At 41.1% G+C, this 26,088-nt stretch overlaps 1 protein-coding gene and 1 long non-coding RNA gene across 2 annotated transcripts in view; one reads left to right on the top strand and one right to left on the bottom strand.

The window, feature by feature from the left end:
• The window catches only part of spty2d1 (SPT2 chromatin protein domain containing 1), a 32,843-nt gene extending 25,423 nt beyond the window's left edge, over positions 1–7,420 (bottom strand). The window contains exon 1 of the mRNA XM_063062035.1: positions 7,263–7,420. Coding sequence (XP_062918105.1) covers positions 7,263–7,322 — 60 coding nt within the window. The 5' untranslated portion in view covers positions 7,323–7,420. The remainder of the gene's footprint in view (positions 1–7,262) is intronic.
• A 1,328-nt stretch (positions 7,421–8,748) lies between these two features.
• Positions 8,749–24,030, top strand: LOC134353733 (uncharacterized). The gene is made up of 3 exons (XR_010019669.1): positions 8,749–9,473; positions 14,882–15,009; positions 22,812–24,030. It is a non-coding gene; the product is annotated as an uncharacterized LOC134353733 (long non-coding RNA).
• Positions 24,031–26,088: the final 2,058 nt, after the last annotated feature.

Below are 26,088 nucleotides of genomic sequence, written 5' to 3'. Positions count from 1 at the left end.
CCAGTTTCAGAACAGATTCAATGCTGATAATGAAAATAGCACTTAGTGGAAGAATTTTAACAGTTAACAAACTACCCTTTTCAAGACCATCTCTCCAGATAAATTATAAAATTATCTTAAATTTATAATATCCACTTTTTGCAACAAAAAGATTCACCTTTCTCTTTTATGGTAATTTTTAATTGTGCCGTTAATATTTGACTTCTTACCTCAGAATAAAACCACTGATTTAATGCAAGTATTTGGAAATTTTAAGTTGCTAACTTTAAAATCCGAATAAGGATCCTTCATACTGTCCAAGGGATTTCACCTGAGTTTAAAAAAGATATCTGTGCATTTATATGGTCATACAAATAGACCCTGCTTTCAGAAACTGGCTTTGTAATGAAAAAAATTTGCATTTTTGAATGATCCAATCAGACAGAAATAATGTTCTTTTTTCGACTTTAGTGTGCCCTGCAGATGTGTAGAACTTGCAATTTTATCTGTAATTAGTGATGATGTTATCTGCTATCTAATAATACCTCTTTCCTAATGCCATCTAACCAACACGATACTTACATTTATGGTTGGAGGTTCTAGGCTGAGTCCATGCATCTAATAACACCAGAATGAATTTGCCAGGTTTATCTTGGTTGATAGCTGAGAAGGTTTTTATTTTTATTTAATTTTCCTGAGCTCAGCAGGCTGCCTATGGGATTACGGCTTGCTGACCAAACTGCAGGTATCAACTATTTCCTCACCATGAACAAAATATACAAAAGTACATTCTAGCCTTGAGTTCAGCTCTGATCTCATTATCTTCAACTCTTAAGAAATGTTAAATGGGACAAAGATCTAGGTCAAAATATCATTAAGATCTACAGTAAGTTACAGCAGTTTTGCTGTTTTCAGAATTCATTGGCACTAAACTGATTCCATCTGAAAATACAGAAGTTTATTTTGCTTTCTCTATGTAAAATACAAGTACCTAGTTAAAGGAAATAGATCTATTGCAAATCCAAGGCAGATGAATAGCTTAGATAGATTACTCCATTCAACAATGCCTGCACTGTTTTGTGCACTGTATGCAGTTCTGGGTAGGTCTGTAGTCTGGTGAACGCAGGAGGCCAGGCAGCATCTCTCGGAAGAGGTACAGTCGCCGTTTCGGGCCGAGACCCTTCGTCAGGACTCAGGTCTCGGCCCGAAACGTCGACGGTACCTCTTCCTAGGGATGCTGCCTGGCTTGCTGCGTTCACCAGCAACTTTTATGTGTGTTGCTTGAAATTCCAGCATCTGCAGATTTCCTCTTTCCTTGTGTTTCTGTAGTCTAGTGTAGTTTTGTGTTGTTTTCAGTTCAGTGTAGTTTTTGTATTGTTCATGTAGCACCATGGTCCTGAAAAACGTCGTCTCATTTTCACTGTGTACTGTACCAGCAGTTATGGTCGAAATGACAATAAAAAGTGACTTGACTTAAAAATTTAATGACAAGACCAGTGGCAGTAAGCAACATTCATAAGCACTTGGGTGTGTCTTGCAATTATGAGACCAGATAGATCCTCTGCAACCACAGAAAGCATGAGGTGAATTTAGAACATCTCAAAAGTTTCCAGTGATTAGGAGTCTGTAGTGCAAAATGATCCTAAATTTAGAACCAATCTATGAACCCATGTTCAAAATTAACAAGGAATCATCAGAAGCAAAATTTTATTGATAGAAAACACAAAATTTTATAGAGGCATGAATGTACTGAACACACACAGTACTTGCACTTAAAATGATGTAGCTGCATTTCAGGCGAATAAAGCAGTCAATTCACAAAACCACACGAACACCAGTTCAAAGCATCATACATGGGAAGCAACTTCTATATTGTCCTTGCCATCCACTCCAGTCTTCTGTTTGACAAGACCATAAGACACGAGCAGAAATAAGCCATTTGGCCCATCAAGTCTGCTGTGCCATTCCATCATGGCTATTTTTATGCCTCTCAACCCCATTCTCTTGCCTTCTCCCTGTAACCTTTGACACCCTAATTAAATCAAGGACTATCAACCTCTGTTTTAAATATACTCAGTAAGTTGGCTGCACAGCCTTCTGAGGCAATGAATTCCACAGATTCACCACCATCTGGCTAAAGAAATTCTTCGTCATCTCTGTTCTAAATAGATGTCCCTCTATTCTGAGGCTGTGCCCTCTGGTCCCAGACTCCCCCACTATTGGAAACATGCTCTCCACATCCATTCTATTTACAGTAGGCCTTCCAATATATTTCAGTAAGATTCCCCCCCCCATTCTTCTAAAAAGTGAGTAAAGACCCAGAGCCATCAAACGCTCCTCAGATGTTAACCCTTTTGTTCCCAGAATAATTATTGTAAACCCCCTCTAAACTCTCTCCAATATCAGCACATCTTTTCTTAGATAAGGGGCCCAAAACTGCTCACAACACTCCAAGAGTGGTGTGACCAATGCCTTATAAAGCCTCTGCATTACTTCCTTGCTTTTGTTTTCTAGTCCTCTAAAAATGAGTGCAAACATTGCATTTGCCTTCCTTTCAACTGACTCAACCTGCATTTATAATACATGGTGAAATATGGAAGAACAAATGATTTTGTTATGTGGAGAAATGAAAAAGAGCTAAATATCAGTTATTGGTATTACTAAAATGAATATTTTATACATTGGCACAATGGATATGTCTATATAGCACACTTAAAAAAACTTATGGGATTTATAGTCCGAATATTCCTGAACAGCATTTCGTGCTTTATGCAACAGACATTATACCTATGGCAAATTAAAATCAATACAATTGCAAATGCTGGAAATATGAAAAAAATAGTGGGAACATTCAGCAGGTCCTGCAGCATGTGTGGTACAAAAAACAGAGTTAACGTTTCATTAGCAGCCTCTTCATCAGAACTCAAAGAGAGAGTTAACAGCAATTTTTAATTTCAGAGAAGCTGGTAGGAGGAATGGATAGAACAAAGGGAATATCCGTGATAGGGTGAAGTCAAGTCACACGGCTCTTACAAGAAGTGGTGACCAGACAGTCCTTTCTACACATATTGAAGGGTACTATTTGTCAGGGGCCTTTGATGAAACACTTCCACTGTTCAAAGAAAACATTAAGGGAGCTGTCAAGTAGCTTGGTTCAATATTTCATCCAAAATATATCATTGTACTACAGTTTAAATGCAAGGATATATGCAACATTTGTTGTCTTAAGACATATCATAGTTGTATTTATACAACTTGAAGAGAAATCTACTTGCCAATACATTTTAATACACCAAATTTGCATAGATGAATGAGACTTAGGAAGCATATTTACTGAGTAGTTCATCGAAAAATTCCCATGCCAATTAATGGAAAAACTGTGCTGAATTAGCTTACCAATAATGCTACTTGAAATTTATCAAATAGTCTACAAGCATAACAAAGACCATCCTTCATAACAGGCAGATGCCCCCATATAATGGCTATTTTTGTTCCATGAAAGTATCAGCAAAATTCATATTTAATATTACAGTTACAGAATTACTGGTTCCTTGTAGTCACTTTCAAAATTACGTCAGATCCTACTTGGAGTCACCACCTGCGCTACCCCAAAAAAGAACAACTGAATATTTGTGCAACTAGTGTTCAAAATCTACCACTAAAGAAAAATGTGCTGCACATGTGATTATTTTTTAATCTTTCCTTTCAAAGACATCACAGCTACACACCAACAGGCTCAAAGCATCAGCTGCAAATTCCAGTCCTATTATAATTAACTACAGCTCATTAACACTATCAAGCAGCCAAATGTACAAAATCAAAGTCATTTCAAGTTTCTGTCCTCACTATCCAAAACCACTCTCTCCCTACACAAACAATTCCAGACAGTAAATATAGAAATAGGAATAGAGGGTGCTATGACTGTGAAAGTGCTCCTTCCAACTAAGAAAATACACAATAAATGAAAGGATAGTCTTAGATATGGAGAAATAGTGGGAGATTACATTCTTTTATATCTTTTTTAACCACTTATTCACCTACACTGGTACCTTTAAATATTTGTTATTTTTGTTAAATATCTGTGTTGCAGCAACAACCTGGCACTCAATGTCAGTACGACCAAAGAGCTGATTGTGGACTTCAGAGAGGGTTAGACGAGAGAACACACACCAGCCTTTATGGAGGGGGGGGGGTCAGAAGTGGAGAGAATGAGCAATTTTCAAATTACTGAGCGTTAATATCTCTGAAGACCAGACCTGGTCCCAACATATCGATGCAGCTATAAAGAAGGCAAGACCTGAGGTATATTTCATTAGGAGTTTGAGGAGATTTGGAATGTCACCAAAAACACTCAGAAATTTCTACAGATATACAGTGGAGAACATTCTGCCTGGCTGCATCACTGTCAGGTATGCGGGGGAGGGGCTACTGCACAGAATCGTAGTAAGCTGCAGAGAGTTGTAAAATTAGTCAGTTCCATCATGGGCACTACTAGCCTCTGTAGTATCCAGGATATTTTTAAGGAGCAGTGCCTCAAAAAGGCAGCGTCAATCATTAAGGATCCAACCACCCAGGGCACGCCCTCTTCTCATTGTTACCATCAGGAAAGAGCTACAAAAGCCTGAAGACACATACTCAGTGATTCAGGAACAGCTTCTTTCCCTTGGCCATTTGATTACGATTACTGAATGGATATTGAAACCATGAACATTACCTCACTACATTCTTATTTCTGTTTTTGCATTACTAATTTACTTGAACTATTTGATATACAGATATACTAATTCAGTTTTTTTCTATATTATCATGTATTGCATTGTATTGCTACTGCAAAGTTAACAGATTTCATGACATATGCCAGCGAGATTAAACCTGATTCTGATTCTGTAAAAAGGCACACAAGATGGTTTCCTTTACAAGTTAAGGCAAAGAATATAGCAGCAATATGGTTAATCTAGAAATGTAGACAATACTTAATACTACAGCTTGGGCATACACTTCCAGTCTCACAGTGGAGGGAAGGTACGATTGTACCAAAGGGGATACAGTGGAAACTTACAAAATATTGCCCAAAAGTAAATTTTCCGATACAAGGAAAGAGTGGATAGGTTGAGGTTGTCTTCTTAAAACAAAGGATCTTTCAAAATCTAGTGGTCTACTATAATCAGGGCTTTACCATGAACTAAATCATTAACTTCTACCATGCACTTAAAGTAAGTTGTAGAAGGATGAAATGGAGAGATGAGGAATTATCTATTCCCCATCCAGAGGGTGAAAGGGATCTGAAACTCACTAATAAAAAAGGAGGAGGATAGCAAAGCCATGATCAGATTTATTACGTATTTGAAGAAGCGCTTGAAAAGTTGCAACCCGCAGGGCTAGGAGCCAAGTGGTTCTTTTCCAACTGGCAGAGACATGATGGGCTGAAAGATGTTCTCCATATCAATCTCTACTCATCAGATATGTATTAACTGAAGGAATGGAGGGTTATGGGCCGAGTGCAGGTCAGTGGGACTAGGTGAGAGTAAGAGTTCGGCACGGACTAGAAGAGACAAGATGGCCTGTTTCCGTGCTGTAATTGTTATATGGTTATAAACCTTCATCAGCTTTACTATTGTTTAAACTATCTTCGGTCAGAGTTAGATTTTTAGCAAAACATTCCGGTTATTGTAAAGAACTGGGTAAAGAATAAAACACAAAATTATTTAACTATTTTAGGACCACCATACTCAAAAACAGTTACTTTCCCTCCTAGTAGTAAGGCTTATCAACATCTCCACTCACTAAATCACCCTACCACCACCGCTATCATTACTGTGGAAGGACACCTTTATTAAACGTGGATCCATTAGTGCTTTTGGACTGCTCCTGTTTCTCGTGGTCTACTATTTAGACAGCATTCAACTTTCTTTATTTATTCAAAATCAGGGTGGTGATAGTTATCAAACAAATTCTAGAAATCCACAGAATAACGAGAACTTGTCACCACTATAATTGCTTTATCAAATGTTTCACATCAAGTTCAATTGTTCTTCAGACACTTACTGGGTACTACAGTTTAAAAGGGTTCAGTTAAACTTGAACTGGCATGACAATGAGTTCTGGGGTAACTACTGAGTGTAGTTTAAGTCCCGACATTACTTTGAAAGGTTTGGTGGTCGAGGGACGCAATACATTCACCTTTGCCTGAGCACAGCATCAGAATCAGGTGTAGTATCACTGGCATATGTCGTAAAATTAGGTTTTTTTGCAGCAGCAGTACAATGCAATACGTAACAGAAAAATGCGAATTACAATAAAAATATATAAAAGAGTTAACTTGAATAAGTGGTGCAAAAATAGAAATAAAAAAGTAGTAAGGCAGTGTTCATGGATTCAGTGTCCATTCAGAAAAAAGATGGCAGAAGGGAAGAAGCTGTTCCTGAATTGTGTGTGCCTTCAGTCTTCTGTACCTCCTTCCTGATGGTAGCAATGAGAACAAGGCACGACCTGGGTGAATGGGGACCTTATTGATGGATGCATCACTTTTTGAGACATCACTCCTTGAAGGTGTCCTGCATACTACAGAGGCTAGTGCCCATGATTTAGCTGACTAAGTTTACAACTCTCTGCAGCTTATTTTGATCCTCTACAGTCGTACCCCCGCCTCCCAATACCAGACAGTGATGTAGGCAGTTAGAATGCTCACCATGGTACATCTGCGGAAATTTGCAAATGTTATTGGTGATATACTAAATCTCCTCACATTCCTAATGAAATATAGCCACGGTCATGCCTTCTTTGTAGTACATTGATATGTTGGGTCCAGGTTAGATCCTCAGAGATATTGACACCCAGGAACTTGAAATTCCCAGTGACAGTGACTTACAGGATACAATCTTATTTTTCCTGCTGAGATTAAAGGTGATAAATGATTAAAGCAGTCTCCTTGAATCCAAGTCAGAGTGCATGGAGTTTAAAGGGTGCAATGAAACCCTCTAATCATGTAATCATGTCAGTGCCTGATTTGTCAAAAGGTGCAGTGATTCCCCCTGGGTTCTCACTCACTGGGGCATTTAAAGATGCAATACAACTCTCCCCGATTCCCAATGAAATGAAGTGTTTAAAGGCTGCAAAACAACTTTCCCCTGGCTTGTCAGTGGACTGCATCGTTTAAAGGATATAATGCAATCCCAACTAGGCCTCACTCAGGGAGTCAGAGTGTTTACATAGCGCAATGCAATTCTCCCTAGGCCTATGTCAGGGTGTTGGGATGTCAGGAGAGTTTCCAGACTGTCACTTACCTGGATCTGGGCATCGACTTTGTTCTCGGATGCCCTACTGAGAACGCTACCGAAATCCATGGTATCGCAGCCTCACCAGACCCAGCTGCTGAAACTGTACGCACCAGTTGCAGCAAAACCTCACAACACCTTCTCCAACTCAGCTTTCATGCGAAAAAGTCGTCACTTCCGTAAAACCCGAGTCTCAAATCCGGCTGTTCTCGCTGTCACGTGGCACAGAAACACGAACGCTGTGACGTCACGGCCAGGCCCTTTGACCGGGAGATGGCTGTGCTTGTACGGGTACGTGGATCCTGAACTTGGTCAGTTCGCACACTTTACAGAACATCCTCAACAACCTGTTCGCTCACGGTACAGATACACCCTCCATTTAACCTGTTCACACGCGTTACAGTTAACCTTGAACTTAATTAGTTTACACATCCTCAGCTTGTCCACACATGCTATTAGGACATCATGAACCTAACTTGTACATTGAAAGGGTTTTGTTGTACTTAACCTGTTCACACACAATCTGCGGACAGATTTAACCCATTGAAACGTATTATAAGGACATCCTGAACTTAATCTACCCACACACATTGAAAGGAAATTCGTAACCTGTTTGCATTGCCTCAATTTAATAACCTCATACATTAAGGAAGTTTGCTGAACTTAACTTAGTCATACACATTGCAGATACATCCTGAACTTAACCTGTTCTCATAGGTTAAAGGGACATCGCGATCTTAATCTGTTCACATATTATAGGGATTGCCTGGACTCCTATATCAAGAGAGTTTGCTGAACTTAACCACTTCATGCACATTACAAGGCTATCCATAACATAACCAATTCACCCACATTATAGGGATAACACCAACCTCACATTAGAGGGATATTGTTAACTGTCATTGCTGAGGTATCCCTAATTTAACTAATTTACAGGGATTTCCATAATTTAGTCAATGCATGCACATTCCAAGGATATCCTTCATTTTTGCACACATTATAGCAGTGTCCTTGACCAATACATGCACAGTATATTAATAACCCTAATGTGACAAGTGCTAAGCCATTAATGAAGTATCTTGATCTTAACCAGTGCAGAGATGTTACAGAACTATCACAGATTTAAGTACAAACACAAGAAATTCTGCAGATACTGGAATTCCAGATCAACGTGTACACAGTGCTAGAGGAACTCAGCAAGTCAAGCACCATCTATGGAGAGGAATAAACAATTATGTTTCAGGTTGAGGCCCTTTGTCAGGAACTAGGTGTTTGGAATTTGCAGGTGTATCCCTGGATTAATAACAATAACAAACAATACAACGACATAAAAAGGTATTCCTAAGTTAACTAATGCAAATGCATTATTTCATGATTTCAAGATTCAAGTTTATTTATTAAGTGTACATCAAAATATACAGTGAAGTGTGTCATTTGCATTAACGACCAAGGGTATAATGGGGGAAGCCTCTAAATGTTACTGCACATTCTGGCACCAGTTTAGCAAGCCCACAAAGCCCAGCAACAAAACAACTGCAAAACAAGCACCTTCCTCTCTTCCACTCATGTATGCACACAGTCCTTTAAACTCGGGAAAGACCACCTTAGGCTCCAGCCTCCAGTGGACTTGGAGGTTCATAACATTGTAAATTACTTATACAGTGCCCGTTACACCACTGGCATGAGGGCAGCAATGAAGGTCCTCCATCTCTGTCCCTGGCCATGTTTTCTATTGTGCCCTGGTTGTGGCTGAGGGCCCTCATTCCTGCCTCCGTACTGTGGTGCCAAGTTATCTTTGGTCTCCTGCGTTTCCTCCGCCCTTCAGGAGTCCAGTGAAGTGCTGTCCTGATGATGAAGTCAGCCTCTCTCCTCATCACAGCCCAATTCAACCCCAGTGCTTCCTCGTGATGATTGTGGCCATTTCCTCTTGATGATACTGAAGGAGCAGGGCATGGATGGAGCTCTTTCTTGGCCAGAGAATACGGAGAGTCATCTGGAAGCTCGTGGTGTTGACTGACGACAGCTCGGCAAGGTCGCTTTCTGTCATGTGCCAGCATTCTGACCTGTACAAGAGTGTGGACAGAACACAGCTCTGGTACTGCTTCACCTTGCTGTGGATCCCCATATGTTACTCATTGATCTGTAGATGTTTCCAGCCTTGCTGAGTCTGCGCTGGGTGTCGTCCTTGGTTCCACCATCCTGTCGAATGATGCTGCCCAGGTAGGTGAATGCCAGTGCTGGGTGAGTGGATGCCATTTGCCTTGACGGGAGAGGAGACCCTACATTGAGAGTTATGGTCTTAGTCTTTCTCTGATTGACTCTGAGTCCAACTTGTCCAGCAAAGGTACACAGACACAGAGTTTTCTCTTGCGTGTACTGCTATGTATGTGATAGTAATACGAGGTCAAGGACTTCTAAGGTAGGGAATGGAGTCCACTAAATGCCCCCTGCTTATCTTTTGTGGTTTGCCTCATAACCCAGTCATTCACCAGGCTAAACAATGTCGCCGACATCACACAGCCTTAGCTGACTCCTGGCTTGACTTAAAAGCTCAAATTGCAGTCCCCAACTGTGCAGGTGAAATTAGCATAGAAACTTTGGATACGCTGGACAATTTTAGAAGGGATCTGATCTGAAAATTCGCCAGACGCCAGTTTCAATCTATGACTAGATTGTTTATGGCACAGATTTCCACTATTGCTATTCATCATTCCACATCCTTGGGTGCCCATGACCCTCGTGGTGTGAGTTGGCGTTTACATCTCCCACGACAATCATTATGTCATGACAGGATGTTAGTTCTAGCTCTGATTGCAGCCGTTCATAAACGACGTCCTTTCCTTCAACGTCACTATCGTTAGTGGGGGCATAGCACTGAATCACAGTCAAGTTCACCTGCTTTCCTTCCAGTCTGACTCATTAGCCAACTGTCGATTGGTTTGCACCCCAGCAAGCACTTCTCAATGCCTTTCTTCAAAATGACAGCTACACCATCATGACACTGACTGTCTCCTCTTCCTGTTTTGCCAGTTGCCATCTTTAGTCTGCCAGACCCTGTCCATCTGCTTTCACTGACACCTGATATATGTAGGTTGTAATGACGCATTTCTGCAGTTATTTGTGCTAGCTTGCCAGTGTTGTACATGGTTCGTACATTCTAAAAACCAATTTTGGTCTTGGTCTTGGAGGTGTTCAGGGCTTCCTTCAGCCTGTAGCTTCCTCTCAGTTTTTACTGCTGTCAGCTAAGTAAGTCCTGGGTGGAATACTGTCGCACACAGGCAGAGAAGGATTCTTCTTTGCTGTTTCAGTAATGATCTTTTTTTGACAAGTCAGGGTTGTTAGGCCTGAGTGGAACTGTCAGACCTGGAGGACTGGTGGACCACTCTTACTCTGGTCTCTACCCTCTGTGACCTGCTTGGCATGGGTGACCCTACCAAGAGCCAAAGCACAAAGCCCTGACTCCAGTCAACATAGCTCTCCGGGTCATTGAGGCACGCAAGACTCCAAATCCTACAACAAGGTTGTGATCCTCTTAGGATATTACAAGGTCATCCCTAACTTAATATATGGAAAGACATTAAAGAATTATCCCCAACTTAAACAATCCACAGATATTTCAGGAGCGAACCTGACCAATGCACTGATTATGGGGTTTAAACCCGATTTGTTTCAGTTCGTACCACTATTTACGACACCATGGCAGATCACTGATTTTATTCCATCTGGACAGTATATGTCATGGCTTTCAGCTAATTGATGGAACTCCTGCACCTTTTCCGCCCACGATTTGTTCTTTAGGCCACAAGTTTTATTGGACCTTAGTCTTCAGCTGCTTTTATCTATGTTTTTCCACTCTTGTTTCTAAACCAAAAAATCCTTTTGACATATTAACTCACGGACAAACACTTCTGAATGTTTTGACTTCCCACGGAAGAGGAATAGTCACCAAGGAAAAGGCCTCTGACAATGCTACGGTAATTAATAATTAAAGTATCAAATCTGGATATGGTGAGGCACTGGACTCAGGTACAGAAGCAATGTGGTGGGAAAGGATAGAGTTGATATCGCCTCACTGGAGGGTTTTTTCATGTACTGGTACTCAAAGAATCCAGATGGGATATTGATGGGACAGATTACAGGTGATTGATTTAAAAAATCAAACTTTGTGTGCATGAAGCTTGCCCTCAATGATAAAATGGGGTTGGTGAGCATCTGGTTCAAAGCTGGCAGAGCCTGGAGCTCATCTTTTCCCAATGTGAACAGGCAATAATTACATCAGCAACCTTTAGTAGTAACCATGATACAGCCTCTGATGGCCTATGTTAAAAGTTCAGAAGGAATACTACAGGGAAATATCGGAGTGCATGCCTTGCGGTCTGAGTGCCAACGTGCAAGGAATATTCTTGGGATTTAGTGTCCATCTGTGTGATGCTCAACCGATCATGGAGAAGCAGATGTGTTGGCTAGATAAACTACCTTTGCAGTGAACAAAGTCAAGAGGATGTAGGATGTTGCATGACATTCCACATTGAGTGGCATCATAGACTATCTACTCTACATCTGATGGTGATCGTTACATGTCCAAACACAAACCCATTTCCCAAAATGCAACTTAGAACACTTGATGCTGGAAGCCGAGTTGCGAATTGCAATAACATTTGCAATTACTAGGAGGCAGTATTGTGCCGTTTGTGAATTTAAATGTTTCCTTGTTATCTCACATGGAAGTAATGTTTATTTTTCTTGATTCTGAACTATAAAAAACATATGGACTATCAAGCTGCTGTCTTGTGGTACTTAGACAATCAGAAACTGCAGATTATTAGTTGGACTGCAGGGATTTCATTTCCTGAAACAGTAGCTTTTCTCTGCAGCCGTGATTTCCTGTAGCTGACACTGTATTATATTTAAATCTCAACTTTAGCTCACTTTTCAGCTGCTTATTGAAGAAAAAATAGATGAATGCTCATTTTTTTTCACTAGCCGGTTGGGTCAAGCTTTAAATTGCCACGATGAATACCTGAATTGTTATTTGCACCTTGTAGCCTAATGGAATAATTGGGAGAAAACACTAAAGTAGTGCCCTTTTTTCCAAACTGAAATGGGTAAAAAGGCCTTCCTTGAATGTTTTTATCTTGTGATTAAAGAAGATTTTTTAACCTCATTTGGCTTGTTCACATCCTCCATGGTCTGAATCATAATTTAGTGGAAGAAAGAATTTTTTTTTGATCATGTTTAGGGATTTCTTTAAACTCTACAAATGGTGATTAGTGCAAAGTAGAGTGAGAAATAAGGGGAAAAAAACCAAACCTCCCATTCCTTTTGCTTACTGCTGGCTCTTAGGGCAGAAAAGAAGGTCCTCCATCCTTATTGCTGTTTCCGTAACACTTTTTTATTTGACCAGTCAGGGTTGTTAGCCCTGAGCTGAACTCCAGAATCTGGAGGACCAGTGGACCACTCTTAGTCTGGCTTCCACCTTTTGACCTGTTTGGCAGGAGTGACCCCACCAAGAATCAAAACGCTAGGCCCTGACTCCAGCCAACATAGCACTCCGGGTCATTGAGGCACGCAAGCCTCCAAACCCCCGTGACAAGGTTGTGGACCTCTTGGAGGCACTCTTTTTGCAGACAAACATAAATGTATGCCACATGGGAAGTGTGCAAAGAGGAGTTCAAAAACATGCAGATGCTGAAAATCTGAAACAAAATCCTGGAAAACACTCAGCAGGTCAAGCAATAAAAACAAAAAAATATTGTACACCCTCATCAGGTCAGGCAACATCTGTGGAAAGAGAAACAGAGTAAACGTTTCGGGACATGAAATTGGTATACATTCAGACAAAAGGTCTTTGACCTGAAAGTCTGTTTCTCTTTCAACAGATGTTGCCTGACCTGTGAGTATTTACAGTATTTTCTGTTTTTGTTCAAGAGTTTCTAGATTTGGGAGAGCGTCGGTGTAGGGATGTCTGAAAATAGGATCCAAGTATTTCAGCAATGAAGAATTTCACATGCAGAAATTGTTCTGAATATTCTTCCAGAAACGAAAAATTATACTCAGTCAATTTAAATCCAAATCTTGTGGTAACGAAGTATATGTGGAAATATAATGACAAGATGAGTAACTGGAGTTAAGTTACAATTCAGCTACAGTCTTATTAAGTACCAGAATAGGGTTGAGCTAAATAGGCTACTATTATTATACTCCTATCTTTGTATAGGTTATAAATAGTGGCAATGAACCAACTGGTAAAATTTAAGGAGCTAGTCTGTATACTACTACTTCTAGAAACATTTAATAATATGAGACAGGTACCCCTGCTTATTGGTCCTGCTGCTATTAGTACTTGTTTTTTGAACTGGTACATCCTGTATTAGCATCTATATATTTGTCTCATAAATCAAATTGCTTCTCCGATTATTGAAGGTTAAGTGTGTTTAGTTTTATGAGCACAGTGCATCTGTTGTAATCAATCTTGCTAACTGACATCAGAGTCCCCATTCTTAAGAAGAGCTGACCATTTAACTCAATCATCACTGGAAGTTAGCACATAGTGTCTCGGTCACTGCAGAGAACTATGACTGCGTAGGACTTTGCACACATACGGGAGGGGTACTTCCAACACAATGATGTGAACCCTTAAAGACTTTTTGAACAAATGACAACCAAAAGAGATCCGTTGTGCAAGGGGCACAGGAGGTCACCCAGATCACTTCCTGGAATATGGAAGGAAGAGTCAAACCCAAGAATGATACTGCACAGATTGCAGTGCTGAAAGAAGTTTAATGTTTTCACTTGGCTAATCAAGGTTGCTGTTGCGAGCCACAAATGCATTGTGTCTGCACAGGCTCTATAACATGCAACCACTTACTATGATTCCAACAATCACAGACTCATCTTAAAACTTCCAATTATTCAACCATGGTAGCCATTTCATTCACACATATTAAATCATGTTTTCTATGTCTGTTGTCGGAAGATTTGCACAGGAGGTGAATAATGCCATAACTAGATGGGTCAACTTCTAAAGTCATCGTTTGAAGACAAAGATCTGTGTGATCACATCACACATACAAGAGGATCATGGCTGATGTCCTACCCTGTTCACGCTCTTACATCTCACTTACCTTCTTGCTGCAGTATCTTCTGCCTGTGAACTTCCAACGTCACTCGTACCCACACCTTCACCTCGCCGAAACTACGCATTTGTAATTTTCACATCTGGACTAATGGGGAATCCTAGCTGGGCAGGAACTGCCAGATGAGGTGCAGAAGATACATATCTGCTATTCCCATCCACCAGTACAACTCCTGGGTCCTCATTGTAGATATAAAGTTATGTTATGTTCAGGGGTCACATGCAGTGGGAAACCTTACACAAATGGACCCAGCATCAAGAGGAAAAGACAGCTTGAGTGAGGAGGCTGTAGGTAGTTTCAGCCCTAGTTGTCCAGGATCTGTCCATTAAAATAAATGGATAACATCAGTCATTGAGGTCAGGGATGCCCCCTGTCGAGGCAAAGCAATATCCTCAGTCCATGTAATGGGGAAGAAGAAGAAAAAGAAAGCCCTTAACTCCGAGTGGACTGTCATGACGGTATTTCTTTAGCAGGCTTTCTTACTTTTATTAGGCCGAGTTGCTAGCTCGACGCTCAACCCAGCACGGATGGAAAACATGCAAGGGAGCCAGCTGGATTTGAACTCGAGAGCCTTCGCTTCGAAGTCCGCCGCTGATGCCACTACGCCACCAACCAGCGATGTAATGGGGAAGTTACTCATAAAAGCATTAGATATCTTTTCTCAATTTCCTTGTAGTTTCAGAAAACATGATTCACATCTACGACTTCAGCATGTGTATTATAAGAAAATTGACTTGTACCCAGTCATTTAGTGCTTAGTTATGTTATTACCTGAGCAACACAAACAAGAGGATGTGGAGAGTCTGCAGAGGGATATAGATAAGTTAAGTGAGAGGACCAAGGTCTGCCAGATAGAATTCAACGTTGGTAAATGCGAGATCATGCACTTCGGAAGGAATAATAGAAGAGCAGATTATTGTTTAAATGGTGAAAGATTGCAGCATGCTGTTGTGCAGAGGGACTTGGGAGTGCTTGTGCATGAATTGCAAAAATTTGGCTTACAGGTACAACAGGTTATTAAGAAGGCAAATGGAATGTTGGCCTTCGTTGCTAGAGGGATTGAATTGAAGAGCAAGGAGGTCATGCTGCAACTATACAGGGTACTGGTGAGGCCACACCTGGAGTACTGTGTGCAGTTCTGGTCTCCATACTTGAGGAAGGATATACTGGCTTTGGAGGCAGTGTAGAGGAGGTTCACCAGGTTGATTCCAGAGATGAGGGGGTTAACCTATGAGGAGAGATTGAGTCACCTGGGACTATACTCTCTGGAGTTCAGAAGAATGAGAGGGGATCTTATAGAAACATACAAAATGTTGAAAGGGATAGATAAGATAGTAGGAAAGTTGTTTCCATTGGTAGGTGAGACTAGAACTAGGGGACATTGCCTCAAGATTCAGGGGAGAAGATTTAGGACGGAGATGAGGAGAAACTGTTTTTCCCAGAGAGTGGTGAATCTGTGGAATTCTCTGCCCAGCGATGCAGTTGAAGCTTCTTCACTAAATATATTTAAGAAACAGTTAGATAGGTTTTTACATAGTAAGGGAATTAAGGGTTATGGGGAAAAGGCAGGTAGATGGAGCTGAGTTTACGAACAGATCAGCCATGATCTTATTGAATGATGGGGCAGGCTCGATGGGCTGGATGCCCTACTCCTGCTCCTATTCCTTATGTTTTCATGTTCTTATGTAAAATACTTAAGGAACTCAGCAAGTCAGGCAGCATTAATGGAGGGGAATAAACTGTCAGTGTTTCAGGCTCAGACCCTTCATGTTTGCTTGTTTAGGAATAAGCAGTGCTAATGAGTCTTAAAAGAAACAGCTTTGACTTCTACTAATGTGGTTGGTCTTTAGCAATACTGAATGGTTCCATAGCAATTTGCCACTTGGAATACCAGATGCATGAGGTGCAAAGCCGAGGCACATTAAAGTATGTGCTTGAAATGAACTATGTAGAACAGAGAAACATGCCCTGCTTTGCAATCATTATTTAAATTGTTCAAATCATTGATTTACTAGTGTATGCATTCAAGTTTTTGTCACTTGACTGAAGATTGAGAATTGATTAAACAAGTAGGGTTAATGAACACAGGCAAACCAACTGAAATTTGTACAGAGACATTAGCAAAGGCTTAGCTGTCAAACACAACATCTGCAGTTCTGAGACTTACACTACTCTGTTTTGTTTGGAGATCCATTCATTTATCTACCTGTCTCTCTGCCTACTTATATATCATTACATGTTGCAGATGCCACATTTCATCGAACATAGAGCAGTACAATACAGTTCACTCCCTTTAGCACACTATGTCATGCCAACTTTTTAAACAACTCCATGATAAATTAAAATATTTCCTCCTCCATGGCCATAACCCTCCATATTTCTTTAATTACCAATGTAATTACCTAAGAGTATCTTATATGTCCCTAATGTACCAGCCTCTAAGTCAAACCCTGGCAGTGTATTCCAAGCACTTCCACTCTCTGCATAGTAAACAAACCTACCTCTGACATCCCCCTTAAACTGTCCTCCACTGACCTTAAAAGGATGTCCTCTGACACTAGCCTTTGCTGTCCTGGGAAAAGGTGCTGGCTGTTCACTCTACGCCTCTTATAAACCTATACCAAGTGAAAAGAGAAAATCCTTAGCTCACTCAACCTTTCCACGTAAGACATATTCTTGTTCAGGTAGCATCCTGACAAATCTTCTCTGCACCCTCTCTAAAGCTTCCTCATCCTTCTTAAAATGAAGTGACCAGGACTGAACACAATATTCTAAGTATATCTAACCAGAGTTTCATCGAGCTGTAATATTACTGTATGGTTCTGAATTTAATTCTCCAACAAATAAAAGCAACGCACCATACACCTTTTTAACCACCCTTATCAGCGTACAGCGTCTTTGAGGGATCTTTGGACTTGGACCCCAAGATCTCCTTGTTCATCCATACTGTTAAGAATCATGTCAACAACTTCGTACTCTGCCTTCAAGTTTGACCTTGTGTTACTTCACTCTCTTCTGGACTGAACTCCATTTGCCACTTCTCAGCCTAGCTCTCCGTCCTGTCAATGTCCCATTGTAACCTGTGGATAGTGTAATCTTTTACACTATCCACAGCACCAACACCTTTCAGTCAATTGCAAGTTTACTAACCCATGTTTCCACTTCCTCATCGCAGTCATTTATAAAAAACCACAAAGGTCAGGAGTCCCAGAGCGGTCGCAAGCCTCCGAGCAGAATACACTCCATCTACTACCACCCTCTGCCGCTGTGGGATAGCCAATTTCGAACCAGGTTTCCATGCCTCATGACTTTTTAAATGAGCTTTCCATGGGGAAACTTCTCAAATGCCTTTCTAAAATCCATATACACCACATCCATCACTCTACCTTCAATAATTTATCTTGTCACTTCCTCACAAATGTCAATCAAGCTCATGAGGCATGAATTACCTCTCACAAAGCCATGATGACTATCCATAATACTATACTTCCCCAAATGCTTATAAGTTCTGTCTCCATTAGTTTGCTCAGCACTGACATAAGACTTACTCGTTTATAATTCTCAGGATTATCCCTATTATTCTTATTGAACAAAGGAAAACCATTTGCCATTTTCCAGTCCTCTGGTACTAGTCATTATCCAGTGAGGACGCAAAGATCATCTTCAATGCCACAGCAATAACCTCTATCGTTTCCTGTAGTAATCTGGGGTATATCAAAGGTTATGGGCCCCAATAAATTATCTATCCTAATGTTTTTCACGTCTCCAGCATTGCTTCTTTCTTAACTTCGACATGTTCCAGCACATTAGTCTGTTCTACGTTGACTTTACATTCATCAAATTTCTCTCACTGGTGAACACTGAAGCAAAGTATCTATTAGGCCCTCTCCTACCTTTTCTGATGCAGACACATATTTCCCCCTATATCCCTAAGCTCATTCTAGTCATCCTCATTTTCTTCATGTATGTGTAGAGTACCTTGAGGTTTTCCTTAATCCTACTTGCCAAGGCCTTTTCATGTTCCCCCTAGCACTCATAAATCCCTTCTTAAGTTCCTTTCTGGCTACCTCAAAAACCTTGTCTGGCTTTTACTGCCTCATCCTTAAGTATACTTCCTTCTTCCTCTTGACTAAATGTTCTACTTCTCTTGTTAACCATGATTCCTTCACCCTACCTTTCTTTCCATGTCTCAATGGGACAAACTTATCCAGAACCCCATACAAGTGCTCTCTAAACAACCTCCACATTTCTTTTTGCATTTCCCCGAAAACATCTGCTGCCAATTTACACGCCCAAGTTCTTGTCTAATACTCTTGCAATTAGCCCTCCCATAAATAAATATTTTCCCATACCATCTGCTCTTATCTTTGTCCATAGCTATTGTAATTGTTGGAGAGTTGTGGTCATTGTCTTTGAAATGTTCACCCATTGAGAGATCTGTCATATGACCATGTTCATTGTTTATTACTTGATTCAGAATGGCCTCTCCTCTAATTGGCTTGTCTATACATTGTGTAAGGAATCTTTGCTGGACACATTAAACCAATTCAGTCCATCTAAACCTTTGCACAAAGAAGGTGCCAGTCTACATTAGGGAAGTTAAAGTTACCCATGACAACAACCCTGCTATTTTTGCATCTTTCCAAAATCTGCCTCCTGATCTGTTCCTCAGTGTCCCTGTAGCTTTTGGAGGCCTATAGAATACACAAAATAGGTTATTGCTTCCTTCTTGTTTCTGAGTTCCTCCTACACTGACTCAGTGGACAATCCCTACATGACCCCCTCCCTTTCTGCAGGTACAATTTTATCCCTAATTGACAGCTCCACTCCCTATCCCTTTTGAAACATTGAAACCCCAGAACTTCAAGCAGCTAATCCTGCCCTAGCAACAGCCAAGTCATGGTAATGGTCACAGCATTGTAATTCTACTGCATGTCCTGTTCTATGCCCTGAGTTCATCACCCTTATTCTAAATACTTCACATATTTAAAATGTGTTTTGAAGTAAACTCATTTCAACCTATCCCATTTTGACTCCATATATGCCCTTTCAATTGCCTATCCTTCCTCATAGTTTCTCTGCACAATGCCTTTACCTTCACATCATCTGACCTAACACTCTGATTCCCATCCCCCTGCCAAACTAGTTTAAACCCTCCCCAACCACTCTAGCAACCTGCCTGCAAGGACATTGGTCCCTGTCAGGTTCAGGTGTAACCTGTCCCTTTTGTATAGGTCGTACCTCCCCAGAAAAGATCCCAATGATCCACAAATCTAAAACCCTCCCCCCACACACACCAATTCTTCATCTATACATTCTGCCATATCATTCTACGTTTACCCTCACTGGCATGTTGCACAGGCAGCAATCCAGAGTTTACTATCTTGAGGTCCTGCTTTTTCGTTTCCTTCCAACCTCCCTGTAATTGCTCTTCAGGGCTTCATCACTTTTTTATGTTGTTGGTATCATATAATAATACACTGTATGTTTCCAATACACCTTGTTACCAAGAGCAACATTTAAAATCTTTTTGGGAAGAGGAATTAATAAATTGGCAGCAGATAAATAGATGAGTAATTTCACCAATATTGATAATTATAATAACACACATAAAAGTTGCTCGTGAACGCAGCAGGCCAGGCAGCATCTCTAGGAAGAGGTGCAGTCGACGGGCTGCCTGGCCTGCTGCGTTCACCAGCAACTTTTATGTGTGTTGCTTGAATTTCCAGCATCTGCAGAATTCCTGTTGTTGATAATTATAATGTTCATTTATTGATTATATTGGAGGCTTAGATCATGGTGATAGTTGAGGGTTGTTTTAGCAATTGGAAGCCTGTGACCAGTGTCGTGCTGTAGAAATGAATGCTGGGACCCTTGCAGTTTGCTACTAACAGTAACAATTTAGAAGAGGTATAATTAGTAAGTCTGCAGAGAACAATAAGATTGGTGATGTTGTTGATAGGGAGGAAGGGAAGGTGCAATATGATATTGATTACTTGGTAAGGTGGTCAGAGAAATGGTAGATGAAGAAATCGGAAGTGTTATAGTACTGTGAGGACAAGTAAGGCATTGGTAAGTTCCTAGGAAGTACTGAGGGAAAGAAGTACCTTGGAGAACATGTCCAAGGATTCCTAAAGGCAGCAGCACAGGTTAATAACATTGCTCAGAAGGAAAGTTGGATTTTTGCTCTCATTAGCCTGACATAGGATAGAAGAGCATGGACTTTAAGAGGTTATGGTACAATGCTGTGAAACATTAATAACACAGCTGAGTACTTTCTCCATTTCTGATTGCCACATGATAGGAAGAATGTGACCAAACTGGAGGAGATGAGGAGATTTACCAGAAGGTTGCCCAGGATGGAGTGCATAATTTTTGATGACAGTCAGGAAACTTTGTTTGCTTTGGAGCAGAGAAGGCTGGAGTGGGAGGTAGGGGGGAGGGGACTCATCTGATTGAAATATACAAAATTATGAAAGGCATGTAGGGAGATAGTGATAAACATTTTCCCTCAGTAGAAGTGCTTTTGACCAGAGGGCGTTGATGTATGAGATCTAGAGAGGAACTGAGAAAGTGCTTTTCACCAAGGGGGAGGTTGAAATTCACAGCAGAACAAAGAAATATATAGAGCCAATGAAAATAAAAATACACACAAACAAATACTGACAAATAACCAATGTGCAAAAGAAGAAAAACTGCAAATTCAAAAAATAGGTAAATAGAGAACATGAGTTGTTGAGTCCTTGAAAGTGAATGCATAGGTTATGGAATCAGTTCAATGTTGAGGTCAGTGAAGTTCAGAATAAAAGGTAAAGATAACAGGTTTGGGGAACCTTGGTTCTCTAAAGATATTGAGGCTCTGGTTAAAAAAAAAGGTGTATAGCATGTAGGAACACATGAAGTACTTATGGAGTAAAAGAAATGCAAGAGAACACTTGTTTCCTCTTCACTTGCATTTCTTTCTTGAGAAAGAAATCAGGAGCGCATGAGGTTGCCCTAACAGACAAGGTGAAGGAGAATCCCAAGGGATTCTACAGATATGTTACAAGCAAAAGGATTGCAAGGGACAACATTGGTCCTCCGGAAGATCAGAATGGGAATCTATGCGTGGAGCTAAAAGAGATGGAGGAGATCTCAAATGGATTTTTTGCACCTGCATTTACTCGGGAGACAGACACAGTATGTAGAAGTGAGGCAAAGCAGCAGAGGAGGACGTGTTTGCTGTCTTGAGGCAAACTAGCATGGTCAAATCCCCATGGCCTGACAAGGTGTTCCCCTGGACCCTGTAGGAGGCAAGGGCAGAAATTGCCGGGGCCCTAGCAGGAATATTCAAATCATCCTTAGTGACAGGAGAGGTACCGGGGGATTGGAGCATAGCTAATGTTGATCCACTTTTTAAGAAAGGCTCTAAAAATAAACTAGAAAATTATATGCCAGTGAGCCTGACATCAGAAGTGGGAAAGTTATTGGAAGATATTCTAAAGGACTGTATATATGTGTATTTGGATAGACATGGACTGATTATGGATAGTTATCTGGGTTTTGTGCGTGGTAATTCGTGCCTAACCAAACTTTTTCAAGGAAGTTACTGGGAAGGCAAGGCAGTGAATGTTGTCTACATGGATTTTAGCAAGGCATTTGACATGGTCCCGCATGGGAGGCTGGCCAAGAAGGTTCAGTCACTTGGCATTCTAGATTAGGTAGTAAATTGGATTACTCATTGTCTTTATGGGAGAAACCAGAGAGTGGTAGTAGATGGTTGTCTCACTGACTGGAGGCCTGTGACTGTGGCACAGGGATTGGTGTTGGGTCCGTTGTTGTCTGCCATCTATACCAATGATCTGGATTATACTGTGGTTAACTGGATCGGCAAACTTATGGATAACACCAAGGTTGGGTGTGTAGTGGACAGTGACAAAGACTATCAGAACTTGCAACAGGATCTGGACTAGCTGGAAGAATGGGCTAAAAAATGGCAGATGAAATTTACTGCAGGTAAATATGAAGTGTTGCACTTTGGTAGGACCAACCAGGGTAAATCTTGCACAGTGAATGGTGGGGCATTGAGGAGTGCTGAAGATGGGATGTTAGCCTATTTTGGAGTATTGTGTGCAGTTTGGTCACCTACCTACAGGAAAGATGTAAATGAGGTTGAAAGAGTACAGAGAAAATTTACAAGGATGTTGCCAGGACTGGAGGACCTGAGTTACAAGGAAAGATTGAATAGGTTAGGATTTTATTCCTTGGAACGTAGAAGATTGAGAGGAGATTTGATAGAGTGGTATAGATAAGGTATAATTATGAGGGGTATAGATAAAATAAATGCAAGCAGGCTTTTTCCACTGAGGTTGGGTGGGATTACAACTAGGTCCCTCTTGTCCCCCAACCTTTTTATTCTGTCATCTTCTCGCTTCGTTTACAGTGCTGAAGAAGAGTCTCAGCCCGAAACATCGACTGTTTATTCACTTCCATTGATGCCGCCTGACCTACTGTGTCCCTCCAGCATTTTGTGTGTGTTGATTTGGATTTCCAACATCTGAAGAATTCCATGTGTTTAAGCTAAACAAAGAATATTGGTTGGAAGTTTAATTTCACTTTGGTCTTTAGAAGTGTCAGCTACTAGTGTTTAGAAAGCTGCGGTTGACAATAATGTAAAAGCCCCTGGATAGTGAATATCCATCACAATATTCAGTGACCGAACCAGTGAAGGCAAGCCTGCTGAATGTCTTCTCTACTGCTCTATCTACATGTGTTGCCACTTTAATGAGATATGGACGCACCACAAGATCCATCTGTACAGCGATGCTCCTAAAGGTCTCGCCATTTACTGTATACTCTCCCCTTATATTTAGTCTCCCAAAGTGCAACACCTCAAATTTGACTGGATTAAACTCCACTTGTCATTTCTCCACCCATATCTCGAATTGATCCATATCACGTAAGACCATTAGACATAGGAGCAGAATTATGCTATCTAGCCCATTGAGTCTGCTCCACTATCCCAACAAGGCTGATCCCAAATCCCACTCAACCCCACACATCCGGCCTACTGTATTCTTTAACAACCTTCTTTGCTATCACACAACTCCAACAATTTTTTGTGCCATCTGCAAACTTACAAATAATTCCATCTATATTTTTGTCCAAACACACACAATACTGTTCCCAGCCCTGCAGAACGCCACTAGTCTCAGACCTCCAGTCAGAAAAACACCCCTCCACCACTACCTTCTGTTTTCTATAGCCAAGCCAATTTTTCAATCTAGTCTATCAAGTCACTGCGGATCCCAAGTGTCTCTGTCTTCTAAATCAGCCTGTCAAGGCGGATCGACCCGATGCAGGAGCGCAGATACCACAAACACAGTAATACAAGCAATATTTTCTCAAACTTTACTCTTTATTCATAGCATGCCATGGGGGAAGTTACAGACTGATCTCCCAAAGAGCCAGTCCGGACACTGCCCTCCCTCAAATCACAATTCTTCACAATTTATAATGTTGATCATTACGTCCACAGGAACTCTTACAATTATGGGAGTTAAGACAGCTTTAGAATAGTTTCGATCACATGTTAATATACTATTAATCACATGAACCATAAAACACAATATGTTATAAAACGTAACTCTGCATAATTCTTGTCAACATTCTCCAAAGCTAGCCTGGATACAACATCAGTTCCTTATATTGACACCTGCCCCTTTCTCTCGAACGTTCTGTCTCCTACGCTATCCTTCCCATATTTAGTTATACCTTGAGTTGTCCCTTCAATCATTCTTATACCCAGATTAAGTTTGCTCTTAATGGAGGAGGAGGAGAAGATGGCGGCGCGACGCAGTTTACGCGGCCACTCCGGTGAATGATATCTGTAATCTGTCAAGTAGGGTGCCGTGCACAATCCTGATTTGATGGAGACAGACGTGAGAGCATGGAGGAACATCTGGTGAAAGTTCTGAAATGCCTGTTTTGCTGCCGCTGCTTCTGTGTGATCCAGAATCTCCAGAGGGGAAGGCCTCCAGCCCTCGGCTTTGCTTGTTGCTTGGCGGCCGGGGCAGGGTCGAAGTGCTCGGCAGAGATGGTGCTCGGTGCTCGGTGTTGGAGGGCTGGTCGGAAGCTCGAAGTTTTCGGACGGGTGCTTCCAATGCATCAGCAAGTTTGCGGTGCTTCCGTCTGCATGAGATGATGGGGCTATCGGGACTTGAGACTTTTTTTTACCGTGCCCTATCTTCAAACACTCTATCAAATTTGTGAGACGTGACCTGCCATTGTCTGTGCTGTAGAGTTAAGGGAGAACAATTTAATCAGGGTGTGCAGATATAATTGAGACCATTTTAAAACATTTTATTTATTATTACCGTTTATGACATTATAAAATCTATAGGAATATAGCAAGCAGAGAACATAATTAACATAACTACCCTTTAGTTCAGGATAAAAACCTGGGAAATATAAAATTAAGATACTTAGTCAAAAACACACTAATTTAAATGTGTGCATACTAAAGTCTATATAGAAATAGTGGAAAGAAACACATTAAGTCAAGTCAAGTTTATTGTAACTTGATATATAACATATAACCATATAATGTATATAGAAACGTGACAATGTTTCTCCAAACCAAGATGTAAAGCACACATACTGTAACATACGATAACTTATGAAGGTAAGGATAAAATCTACAGATGAATCACACATAAATAACAAACTAAAGTGCATTCATTTTAAATATTGTAAGGTACGGAGCAGATTAAGCAGTGACACTTTGAATATGATGCTGCTGGGAGTTCAGAGGCTTAATGGCCTGGGGGAAGAAACTGTTTCTCATCCTGACTATTCTTGAGGGCTCTGCACACGCAGCAATCCTGATAAATGTCCCCGATGGATGGTAGGGAGATCCCTATGATTCTCCAGCAGTTCTCACAGTCCTTTGTAATAACTTACAGTCCGGTGCTTTGTTACTCCCATAGCAGCTGGAGATGCAACTTGTCAGGACACTCTCCTGTAAAATGCTGTTAAGGTGGTGTGGGGGTGATAGAAAATCAAATATAATGATGGGAAATCAAACAAATTTTAGATATTAATCACATGAACCATAAAACACAATATGTTATAAAACGTAACTCTGCATAATTCTTGTCAACATTCTCCACTCCTACAATTTGTACTTGATCAGAAAATCACGTTGTAGCTTTCTTTCAGGAATGCACAGCTAGGTGCAGTGTAGAACAGAATGCTGCATTGTCACTTGTGTTGTCTGTTAGAAGAAATATGAGATTAAGTTTGCTCTTAATGGAGGAGGAGGAGAAGATGGCGGCGCGACGCAGTTTACGCGGCCACTCCGGTGAATGATATCTGTAATCTGTCAAGTAGGGTGCCGTGCACAATCCTGATTTGATGGAGACAGACGTGAGAGCATGGAGGAACATCTGGTGAAAGTTCTGAAATGCCTGTTTTGCTGCCGCTGCTTCTGTGTGATCCAGAATCTCCAGAGGGGAAGGCCTCCAGCCCTCGGCTTTGCTTGTTGCTTGGCGGCCGGGGCAGGGTCGAAGTGCTCGGCAGAGATGGTGCTCGGTGCTCGGTGTTGGAGGGCTGGTCGGAAGCTCGAAGTTTTCGGACGGGTGCTTCCAATGCATCAGCAAGTTTGCGGTGCTTCCGTCTGCATGAGATGATGGGGCTATCGGGACTTGAGACTTTTTTTT

The sequence above is a fragment of the Mobula hypostoma genome, chromosome 11 (genome assembly GCF_963921235.1).
Source record: "Mobula hypostoma chromosome 11, sMobHyp1.1, whole genome shotgun sequence".
Lineage (NCBI taxonomy): Eukaryota > Metazoa > Chordata > Chondrichthyes > Myliobatiformes > Myliobatidae > Mobula > Mobula hypostoma.
Note: the sequence above shows the minus strand (reverse complement) of the source record. Positions and strands in the feature narration are given on the sequence as shown.